This window comes from Carassius carassius, chromosome 17 (genome assembly GCF_963082965.1).
Source record: "Carassius carassius chromosome 17, fCarCar2.1, whole genome shotgun sequence".
Lineage (NCBI taxonomy): Eukaryota > Metazoa > Chordata > Actinopteri > Cypriniformes > Cyprinidae > Carassius > Carassius carassius.
Genome location: NC_081771.1, coordinates 20683825 through 20696561, shown reverse-complemented (window position 1 = coordinate 20696561; position 12737 = coordinate 20683825). Strand labels below are relative to the sequence as shown.

Here is a 12737-nt window from a genome sequence, read left to right as displayed (position 1 = left end):
TCAGGCAAGCAATGTCCGATCTGCCCCAAACTTCACACATGTGATGGGTGTTCTGTCCTGAACAAACACCCATGACCAAATGCAGTTATAGTCATAGCGCCACCTGCTGGTAGCAGGAAGTGACATGGTTAACATTGTTATGGACTCCTAGGAACATATTAAAAAGTGTCAACAAGTGTTAAAAAGGCTGGCACCATGCTAGAAACATACCAATACATGCTAGCAACACTTAGCTAAATGCTAAAGCATGCTAGTGATGCAGTGAAAAAGGAATTTGCTGTAACTAATGCAAGCAATGTCCGATCTGCCTCAAACTTCAAACGTTTGACAAGAGTCCTGTCCTGAACACATCAACATGCCCATATTTAATTATATGCATAGTGCCACCTGCTGGCAACAGGAAGTGGCATGTTTAACACTGTTATGGACTCCTTGCAAAATAATAAAAGGCATCAACAAGGGTTAAATAGGCTGGCAAAATTTTATAAGCATGCTAATACATGCTAACAACATTTAGCTAAGTGCTAAAGCATGCTACTAATGCAGTGAAACAGGAAGTTGCTGTAACTCAGGCAAGCAATGTCCGATCTATCCCAAACTTCACACGTGTTATGGGTGTTCTGTCCTGAACAAACACCCATGACCAAATGCAGTTATAGTCATAGCGCCACCTGCTGGTAACAGGAAGTGGCATGGTTAACACAGTTATGGACTCCTAGGAACATATTAAAAAGTGCCAACAAGTGTTAAATAAGCTGGCAACATGCAAGTAACCTACTAATACATGCTAGCAACAATTAGCTAAGTGCTAAAGCATCATATTATTGCAGTGAAACAGGAAGTTGCTCTAAATCAGGCAAGCAATGTTCAATCTGTCCCCAAACTTCAACGTGTGATGGGTGTTCTGTCCTGAACAAACACCCATGACCAAATTCAGTTATAGTCATAGCGCCACTTGCTGGTAACAGGAAGTTACATGTTATGGACTCCTAGGAACACATTAAAAAGCATCAACAAGTGTTAAATATGCTGGCAACCTTCTAGAAGCATACTAAAACATGCTAGCAACACTTAGCTAAGTGCCAAAGCATGCTACTAATGCAGTGAAAAAGGAAGATGCTGTAACTCAGGCAAGCAATGTCCGATCTGCCCCAAACTTCACACGTTTGACAAGGGTCCTGTCATAAATAAATCAACATGCCCATATTCGGTTATAGTCATAGCGCCACCTGTTGGCAACAGGAAGTGTCATTTTTAACACTTTTATGCACTATTTGCAACACAGTAAAATATGCCATTGTGTGCTAATCATGCTAGAAATATTTTCAAACATTCTAGCAACACTTAGTATGTGCAAAACGATGCTATTAATACTATAAAACAGGAAGTTGTTGTAACTTATGCATACAATTCCCCCTCTTACCCAAACATCACATGTTTTATAAGAGTACTGGCCTGAACACAGCTAAATGCCAATATTCAATTCTAAGTATAGCGCCGTCTGCTGGCAACAGGAAATGAATTATTTTATACTAACTTAAACATGACTTGTCTGATCTGCACGAAACTTTGCATGTTTGGTAAGAGTCCTGGCCTGAAGAAATTTACATGTCAATATTCTGTTATAATCATAGCGCCACCTGTTGGCAGCAGGAAATGTGGCAAAAATATTTACTATTTTATAAGCATATGGCTCAACGTTCACTGTTCCTCCTATGGGTACCGGGTGGTGGTGAGCCCGAGTGCGAGGGCCCTTTCATCGCTGCTTGCAGCTTTAATTATTATTCTATTTCTATTTTATTTTAGAGGGGTTACAATCCTACACCATTACACATTGGAAAAATAGTCTAGAGCAGTCAGAAAAAATCATATTACAATGACAATATATATACAGTAAACTGAATTACAAGCATCTTATGACATTCCAATATAATTCCAGCAATAGGCAAAAACAGTTATATGCACAAAGATCCCCTCAAGGGCAAGGACACTGATATCAGCTGGGGGGCCCAAAACAATACAAAGTTCACAGGGCACAGAAACCTTATTACTATGGCTATTACCCAATATCTTGTAAGGATGGATGCAAGAACTTGCAAGACAACTTTATATATAAACTGAAGTTTAGGAGGGTAATTTGCTTCAGTTTTCTGTTTTATGATATCACCTGAAATTAGTTAAATCTGTTCATTACAGATAACATTTTACTTCTAAGGACTTTTAAAACAGTTACTTTTTTTAGGTGTTCGTTGGTTCAGTATTAAATGTGACAGCAATAATGATATATGACTCATCGTAACTAGGCTTTGTTGTTGTTGTTGGTGGTGGTGTTGTTTGTTTTTTATGAGGAAGTGTTATTTGAGGTATGCATCTTCAGATGTTTAGTTTAGTTGTTCATTACAAACTGGTTGGATTAGTTATGAGGGTAGTATGCATGTTCAATGATTAGTCATGCATCAAACATTTCCCTGGTAGACAAGACTGTTGAGTATCAGATGTATGTATATATAAAACAAATCTTAACTCTCTTTTTTACAGTTGGGTTTGGCTTTGTTTGTGTGTTTAAATTCCAACATGCTTAGCTGTTATGCTATGCATTTCCCCAACATTCCATTAAAGTATGCTTTGTAAAGGTTGTGCATTCCTTACAGCCAATGTCACACAACAATCATCGTGCCACTAAGTACTCAATGGGTTATGTTAATCAGTTTGTCTTTATAGGTGGGCAATATGATTTTTTTTTTTAAAGAATATTCAGCCATGTTGCTGTAAATCTATAGAGTTCTAGAGTTGAAGAGTTATTCCCTGTGCTCACATCTGCACTGTTATGACAAATAATCATCCAAATCTGGTAATTCTGTTCAAGTTATGCAAAAACTCAATATCCATCTCAAAGTTGAACTTAATTGTCATTGAGAACAGGTGTAATATAATTAGTGTTGACATGGCTGGGAGTTAAAGCCAATGAAAAATTGTTTAAACTGTGTGTGATAGAGGCTGTGTATTACTTATTTAATTTTTAAGATATTTTTGTTGGTTGTGCTCTATGCTAGTGGGCAAATAAGGAGTGAAGGCATCTCTTGTCCCATTTGCTTAACATAACTGGTTGAAAATTGAGCAGGTACTAAGTTTTCCTGACAACTGTGGTCATGTTCTGAGATAAGAAATGACATGACTCCTATCACACAGAATTGTGGTGGTCAGTGAAATTTTACTTTGTAATTTTAATTTGAAATTTTACACTGGAATGGAGTAAAATTACACACACGCTGGACACCTAGATAGATTTAATATATCAGGGAAAATGAAGTGCAAAATGTGGGACAACAAGCTAATTTTTAACTAAACGTGTTGCCAAGTTAGCATATTTTCATGCTATCTGGAATATTTGCTCTTCAGTGCAGTAAAAAAAAAAAAAAATCAGAAGTCATGTCTGGATGTTGCATGAATTTGGAACAACGTCAACTTTTGGTTCCACTAGCATCAAAATGAAATAAGAACACCTGAAGCTCAGCTTGACCCGTCACCAAAATTGCACCCCTGGATTAGAACCTTTATGATGATACGGCGGGAATTTTACATTGTTTTTTAAACTATATGAAATACAAAGACTAGCACTTTATTAACATTTTTCATTTGTCCAACCACTGAAAATTTCTTCAAAAGGTAGCTATCAATTTGTGATATTTTAATGTAAGAATGACGAATCGAAGACTGCGATGTACGAGGTATGCATTTCAGAAAACAAGAGAATAGCTCCAGGTCAAAACTAGTGTTACCTTAGCCTAGTGTTACCTTTACAGTCTTTATTAGTAACTGCAGGTTACGCATGTCCAACGTTGAAATCAAAGCCAGAAACTTTGTAAGTCATACGTTGTAGGTATGTGACAACGAATTCCTGAAAAAACAATCAGAGGGAAGTAGGCTACTACTTCTTTTTTCCAAGGGCATTAAACAATGTTTCATGTTCTCATTGTGTAAAGATATTCGTGATAGACATCTAACTGTGCCTTTACGGGACAGAATATGCTGAAATATCTCGTTGCATTAAAAGTTTTACCCGACATTTAGAGATAATTAAAGATGTATTTCTCTCAGTTTAACAACCCTTTCCCTTCTTATTAGTAACACGGATAATTATGTTATTTTTCAGAACATTCAGAGTATTTTATTGTATGCAGTACGCAGTCAGATGACAGAGAAATGCATTCTGCAGTTTAATTCTTGGTTTTGCGACGATATTTAAAAACACTTGTATTTAATGCAGTCCGTCCTATGCTGTTTAAGGGAGAGTATGAAAAAGACCCGACTTTTTATTTAACGTGAAAGTACTTAACAAATGAGGAGTTAACAGGAACGTCTCACACGAGATACGAGCACAAAAGATCAGCAGGTTGAACTGAGATGTTACTCGTTGATGAAACAACTAACTCAGGGTTGTCTTATTAGCATTAACATGAACATGAATATCTAACATTAACTTTGGATCGGGTAGACCATGACAATGTTACGCTACAGAATTCTCTGTAAAAATGACACAGATGGTTTCGTGGGAAGAAACTGTTTGCAATGCGACAATTCGTTGCCCCAGCAAAGATTCATTACAATAAAACTTTAATCTCTCTGAGAAGTAAATGTTTATACAACTGCATGATGTCAGTGAATTGGTAATAATGATACATATCATATATTATATATTCAAGTATTTTTCTGCTGTTCGGCAGTCATTGCCTTATAAGGAAAGGCAGTCGTGCCTCTCTGCAATAGGCTGAGAATTGCCGCCTGCAGTTAACCCTTCTCGTGCTGAATTTTTCTTAAGATTTTCATCGTTTTGGAGTCGAAAAGAAACGCTATTATGTTTGTATGATCGCATAGATTATTGGGTGTATGTGTGTAAATGCATCAGTGTATAATTTAAGTATAGGTTCCCATTATTGATTGTACATGTCTTATTGTGTGCGCTTGTGTATGTGCTTGCGATTTCTTTCCCACTCGTAAGATAGTACAATACGCGGCGCATTGCCTTTGTAGCATAGACAGTGAATGATTGGGCATTGCCCAGGGTTTTCACACGTTCGTTTGCCACTGCAGTTTATTTTTCACAGCTCTTGCAGCAGCCGTTGGCCGTCAGAAGGCAGATGTCAGATGAGCTGAGAGCTTGAGGCTTTAAAGACCAACCACAGTGACCTACATATTGTACATTCGCGGTCAATTCTCATGTGCATTGAATGCGTACACGAGTTTAAACAACTACGTTGTTAACACAGCTACTCTAATTGGCTACTTATAATCAGACAACGAAATAAGTTATATCTTAATGCAGTTTATTCAAAGAAAGATGTTAGGACATGAAATAACATGCTTAGAGAGCGAGTAAGTTACGCACGATGAACCTACACAGAATATCACGTTTTAAGAATAAAATTCACCAAATCTAATAACCTATAGGAAATAAAAATCTGTCATTTTAATCCGCCCACTATTGGTCACCAAATGATTATTGAGGATGAATCCCATGTGCCGCCCATTTAATTATTAAATGCATCAGTGGACTGCATTGCTTTAGTGGAGAAAAATACAAATTAAAATCACATTTCAAAATGTAGTCTCAAAAGATATGCTGTTCTTTAATAATCTTAATTTATGAATGTCTTAGCTTCATCGTATGGGTTTGTGTGTAAATCTGGGTGTTTGTTCTACATACATAAACAGACAAACAAACAAACAGATTAGCTTAAGTCTTCACTTCAGTATGCACTTGTGGCATGTATTCCTTTTTTAAATGTTTCAAAATATTATCTTCCTCAAAGTTGTATCTCCACTGATATAAACTTAAAATGGATGGCAAATCCACACAGTAAAAAAAAAACTTGCTGATGCTGATAATGATTAAGGCTGCTACATAAACTGCTAAACGACACCTGAAGAACTAATCAAGCTTAAATTAAAAAAAACTGCCACAAGTGTGCCTCACTTTGCGCCATGAAGGAGGAATTCTCGCTCAGTACTTGAAAGGCTGCAACAACTACTGTTCATTTGCTCAGTAAACCCTTGGTTGGCACAGCACTGACCAGCCCCTACACCGCCCCGCCTTCTGTGACGTCACGCTCATGGCTATTTGCATGAAGTACGTTGAACAGCTCATTTGAGAGTTAAAACTGAATCTCGTTTGAGAAGCGAAAGACCATACGGAACAGGAGAGCGCGAGAAACCTGCGCGAGAAGAGCACTCATGTTATCGCGCGCACATTGAGCAGTATTACAGCGCGCGCTGAAAATGGAGCTGCCTGCCGCGGGTGAGCACGTCTTCGCGGTGGAAAGCATCGAAAAGAAACGCATTAGAAAGGTTTGTGGTTTTCTCTTAAATACACTTTACATTTATTCATGTTGTTATCCTATACAACGTTCAGGTAGGGTTTTGTATTTTAAAAGACAGCGCACAAGAGTAGGGATTTGTTTCCGAAATCCGGGATAATGGATTATTTATTTTATTCACAGCAATTCCTTATCGTAAATGACTTTGTTTTTATGATGTTTGCAGGGAAGGTGTGAGTACCTGGTAAAGTGGAGAGGCTGGTCTCCCAGGTAAGTTTCTCCTCAAGATGTCACTTGCTTTGCTGTTTTAATGTGTTGTGGTGTGTGTGTGTGTGTGTGTGTGTGTGAGAGAGAGAGAGAGAGAGAGTTAACGCACTGATGCAGGAATGTCATAACTTGTGTTCGCGATGGTAAATAATGTTTCAAATTTAAGCTTTATGCTATAAAAATGTGGTTCTGTTTTTGAAAATTAACATATAATAATGATAATAATAATAATAATAATAATAGTATACCAAAAAGGGAATGATGCATCTACCATGTAGCATCAATAGCCTATTTTTTATTATCTAACATTCTTAAAGATTAGTTAGGACCTTGTTAGTGGCGTTAGTCCTTTAGATGACAGCCACGTTATAGTTCGGTTGAGGGAGCTGGTGATAATCATGCTACTCTGCTCACCCCTCTCCCCTCGCTCTCCGCCTCCTTTCCTCTCTTTATAGATATAACACGTGGGAGCCAGAGGAAAATATTCTGGACCCGAGACTTCTCGTCGTTTTTCAAAACAGGTGAGATATTGCAGTCTTGGCTTTATGCTCTGAGCTTATACAGTCAAAACGGGAGGAGGGGGGAAGACGCTTTCGCAGTCGCTGTGCTCATGCTCATTCTTTTCACTTTCTCTCACTGACAGAAAGGGGGTGCACACAAGAGCTGGAGAGAACGTGTGCGCAGGCGCGCCATATAAATGAATTTAATTGCGCGGTACACCAATGCTACGGCCAGGAAACCAGCCATTAAAGAATGTTTACATACAGACCTGGCCAGAAAATGATCTTTTGAGACACCTTGTATTCTCTATGGAACCATTTTTTTCTCAAACGCGCCGCATTTTCAATATTGTACTATTATTCATTTCGATGGTTGACTGACCGTTCCCGCTTTGGACGTACTCTCTAGACACCCTAATCCAGGGGCCAGCAACCCGCGGCTCTTTCACCCCTTCACTTTGGTTCTCTGTAGCATGGGAATAGAATAAGCGGGAGACGTATTCCCCTGACTTTTCTTCCTTAGTACTTTTCTCCAGAGCTGGATTATCCATAAGGGGGTTGAGGTATAGTGCCCAGGGGCACCACACTGTCTTAATACGGCCCTGCTTTTCTCGGGCAAGTGTGTTCACATAGATGTTTTCAAGGGCTAGTGTGAATAAATCTAGATTTAAATGAAAAGAGACAAGATAGTCACATCGTTTTGGATACGTTTTATTCATATCCAAAACGATGTGAACATTACAGATAGCTCAACACTCTCCTGCAGTGTCTGTTTCATTCATACTCGAAGTTGGAGGGCGCTCTCTGGCAGAAAGTCCAAAGGGATGCAGAGAAGTAATAACTTTTGAAGTGCAGGAAATACCTAATATGGAAAAAGGCATCCAGCAATCGGTGTAGCTAAGCTGAATAACAAGCATAAACCTAATGAAACGTGAAGACGATAATATTGCACAACATATGTGTGTTTTTGAAGTCTTCTCTAGGTAATAAACAAAGTATATGAATGATACAGTGCTAACTAACATAGCATTTACTACAGTAACTACAGAAGCTATAAAATATATTATCTGCCTTATTCTGTGATAAAAATTGAAAAAGTGTTGGTAATATATAAACCAATCATAAAATTGTCATAAACATATAAATATAAAACTTTAGCAATATGCTATGTTAACTTAATTTTAGAGACCAAATAGGTTTTGTGGCTCCACATGAATTTTATTGGTGGGAAAGGGGCCAAAATGGCTCTTTTGATGTTGAAGGTTGCAGAAAGCATTGCAATAGCACAAATACGTATATATTATTTTCTATCTAATGCCCACACTAATTGACTGCATTTCCCATTACAAATAGGCAGTTTTTCCGTGGCTACACATTCCACACACATTTTTGTCGGGTATTCATCCCCTTTAACTGTAGACAAAAGTAAACCCCTTTAAAAGTAAACAAGTTGTGTGTCGTCTGAAGCAACACATAATGCTCTTTATTTTATGAGTAAATTATATGAATGCCAGTGGTGTGAGCTATTTAAAGCCAGACCATATTTGAAAGGATACACAAAACAGGCAGAAACTTGACCGTAATGCACTCTCAGAAATAAAGTTACAAAAGTTGTCTCTGGGGCAGTACCTTTTCAAAATGTGCTATATTTATAATTTGGGTACCCTTTAGGTACTAATTTGCAAAGGTGTACCTTTTGAAAAGGTTCCGCCCCAGTGACAACTTGTGTGGGGCAAATGTGCTATATTTATAATTTGGGTACCCTTTAGGTACTAATTTGCAAAGGTGTACCTTTTGAAAAGGTACCGCCTCAGTGACAACTTGTGTGGGGCAAATCTTTTGAATAAAATTAAAAGTTAAATATATTAGTTTGTGTCTTATGTTTAATTTGATTTATTTTATCATAATATTCTATAATCTAAAACTTTTCCATTCAGGGAAAGACAAGAACAGCTAATGGGTTATCGTAAACGGGGGCCAAAACCAAAACATCTTCTCCTGCAGGTAATTCATCATCACTTACAAAGACATGCCCAATTTGCTTCTGTGAAAGCCATGTCACTAAATGTTTCTGCTGCAAAGCTAATTGTTGATCTGTCTGATTTCTAAGGTACCATCATTTGCTCGAAGATCCAGTGTTCTTACCAACCTTCAGGAGATGTCACAGGGTGAGGACAACCAATCAAAAACAACTTCAGACCTGGTCCAAAGCCAGCAATACCAGCTTAACAGCAAGAAGCACCATCCCTACCAGCCCAACCCAAAAGACAAGCAGGGAGAGGCACGAATAAATGGGAAAATGAAGCACTACTTCCAGCTCAACAGCAAGAAACACCACCACTATCAACCAAACCCTAAAATGTATGACTCCCTGTATCAGAGGGTCAAGAAGACCAAAGTTCCTGAGTTGACTGACAAGGAATGGAGCTTTTCTCCAGCTCTACAGCAGAAAGAGATCCAAAGTAAGGATTCTGAGTGCCTCAGTAAGGTGAGGAATATTACAATGGAGTTGAAAAAGCTTCCTAAACTAAATGGTGGAGCTGACTTAAATATGAACACAAACAGTGATGCAAAGGAAGACAAGGCACCGCCCAATGGAATAAGCAGCAAACTGAAGATTGTGAAGAACAAGAATAAAAATGGGCGCATTGTCATTGTCATGAGCAAATACATGGAAAATGGCACCCAGGCAGCTAAAATTAAGAAAGGAACAGCAGATTCTGAGGAAAAAAGGCAAGCACAAGATGACAGCACAGAGAAGATAAAGCACACAAAGAAGCAAAATCTTATGAAAGTGATAAAAAAGGACAGTAAAGCTGAGTCTGCCTGTTTTAGGCTTTCCAATGGACTATCATATTGTGGAGGGGACAATCCTAAAAAAACATGCTCCATAGTGTTTGAGCCAAACAACTCAAAGAAGCCTGGCAGCACTGGAGATTTTGTATCTAATGAACAGCCCTTGCAACTGACAGACAAGTCTGTCAGACAAACCAGTCTGACTACAGTGCCTATTGAGACAAGTGATCAAAAAGGCACCCAGTCTACTCAATATGGTCCCCTCACCTTGCCTCAAAAACGTTGCTACTCTGAGCCAGACATTGACAGTGGGGAGGCTAAAAGGCAGAGTGCAAATGCTCCGAAAGCTGACTTGTCTCACTTTTGTAACGGCACCACACACTTCAATGACCATCAGCAATCTGGCGGACATGACTTTGAAATTTTGGACTCCAACCAAGATGAACCCATAGACCTCAGCTGTGTAAGGTTGAGAGAAGAGAAAAAAAATCCTACACATTCTCAGATTGGAAACACTATAGCGACTGGGAAAGCAGCGGTCTCTGCACCAGAGCAAGTAGAGAAAGAAATGAAAAAATCTGTTCAAAGCTTTACACCTTTTCTTGGGAATATAATAATCACAGATGTCACAGCAAACTGCCTTACAGTGACATTCAAGGAGTATGTTACAGTTTAGGAACATGTGATGATATAAAGTCTATAAAGACTACTGACTAGTTACTGTGAATTTGTATAAATGTAAAGCACGTCTAACCGTCAAGTCTTCAAACTTGCCTGAAATTTTTGAAACAATCTAGTGTTAAGTTTTGATAGTTTCAGACTGTGTTTGATTGAACTGATCTGAATTAATTTTCAAATTTAAACATCTAACTATTCCATGTTAGGGATAGGAAAAAAACTGAACAGGTTTTCCTGTTATTAGCTTGTATCATATTAGCTTGAAGCTGTTTGCAGTGCTGTATTTCAGAAGGCTTAAATATAAGAAGCACTTACTACACATGTAATACTGAGAAACATTTTCTACTGATCTGTCTTTATAGTCTTATTTTATTTTTTTATTTTTTTGTATATCACTTGAAACGTCTTACTTAGGTTTGTCAAAGCATATTAAAAGTTTTATTTTACGTTCTGGAGTAAGATCTTTGCTTGTACTGCAACCAGGTGTGTGTGTGTGTTTGTGTTTGTGTGTTCCTATTAAACTCACACGTGAGACGAGTTAACAGATAGCCCATATGAGAGATAGCAAAACGTTACTATCATGTAAACGCAAGACATCAGTAGACCTATCAGACTGAACTTTGCACAGCCTTTATATAACACATGGACTTGGACTTTTGTCATGCAGCTTTTTTTTCTCAATTTTTTTTTTAGCTAAAGAGGTTTTGCCTGCTTTTACACCATCTACAATGCTATATTTTTTCACACACGCACACACAAAAAAATTTTATTCCCAAGACTGGGAATAAATAGTTATTTAATGTAACCTATTTGCATAAAACTGCGGCTAAGTTTAGCACAACTCTGACTAATATCATCCGATGAAAACTGGCACGTCTGTGGTAGTAGCTTAACAGTAGTGTTGTCTTACTTTCCAAGCGCTGTTATAGACTAGGCCTAATTTAAAAGTCCTCTAAAAGAAGGATCGTAGGGCTTTACAGATCTTCATTAAACGCTAAGGATATCTAGCCTATGTATATATCTGGACGCTCATTATCGAGATCACATAAAGCATTTAATACAGGGTTGTCAAGAAAGACACTAGGCTATTCATTTTCTTGCCTGTTTAATTATTTTTTTTATTTAAGGGATGTCACATTTCTTGCTACAAGAAAAAATAACCAAGAACAGCTGAACTAAAAATCTGTTTTCATGATGATATAGCAGAAAACCCAGAAAAATAAATTCAGTGAGCTCTCGGTATAGGGCTACAAAAGTAAGCAAGAAGGAAACTTTCACCTGGCGTTTTGATGGATTTTCCTTTTGTGTTCAGATAAAGCTCGCGGCTATTTATAATGATTTTTCCGCAGATCGAACATTGTGTCACAGCGTTTTGGGCATTCACATCTCACGATCTCTGAACTTAGGCAATATATGCTACTGTGATATTGCAGAGACGCAAGTCTAATTGGTTACTTCTGCCTCTTGTCTGTTCAAGCAGGAAACATTTAGAAGTGGTAGGACAGACTGCGCCAAAAAAAAAAAAAAAAAAAAAAAAAAAGGGTAGATAAACAGCACGGACATTTCAGCAATTAGCAACTTGAAGGCATTATCATATGTGCATATGCAGGCACAATGCTTTATGCAGCTCATAAGTACTCCGATTTCGCGTTTATAGATCAAGTGTATACTTTTAATGTCATCCAAACTGAATGTGCCTTCAGACTATTAACTTTGTTTATGCGCACAATATACGGTCCAGACAAGAGATTCATCCCGCAGTCTGGCTATTTGCATCGTCAAAGGTTTATAGATACAATATACAGGATAGAAGACTAATTATACTAGGCTTAATAGTAGCTTTCGCTTTATAAGCTACCATCATTGGTCATGTATGAAGATTTAAACAGCCTGATGTATAAAACTCGACTCATTTTTGTCAGCGCTAACATGGCGGACAGCAAACGTCTCTCTTACTCACGGCTAGATCATGATTATTATTAGTCTATCCCAAAACTAGGTAGAGGTTGGTTAGATTTGAAATTTGAGTCATAGGTGGACTGACTACGTAAAGCACTTAAGCCTCACTGCACGGAATCAACCATTTCCTTTGCAGCACCGTCTGAGATAAAGCTGCTCTCGCTGCGGTTATAAAATGGCTTCCTTTAGTCCATCCACTTTATTTGCGATCAGCTTATGAATT

At 38.0% G+C, this 12737-nt stretch overlaps 1 protein-coding gene across 1 annotated transcript; it reads left to right on the top strand.

The window, feature by feature from the left end:
* Positions 1-6066: 6066 nt before the first annotated feature.
* Positions 6067-10926, top strand: LOC132161310 (E3 SUMO-protein ligase CBX4-like). The gene is made up of 5 exons (XM_059571280.1): positions 6067-6345; positions 6541-6584; positions 7037-7102; positions 9019-9085; positions 9192-10926. Exons 1-5 carry the CDS (start codon positions 6277-6279, stop codon positions 10551-10553), a joined length of 1608 nt encoding a protein of 535 aa, XP_059427263.1. The 5' UTR covers positions 6067-6276; the 3' UTR covers positions 10554-10926.
* The last annotated feature ends 1811 nt before the right edge of the window (positions 10927-12737 follow it).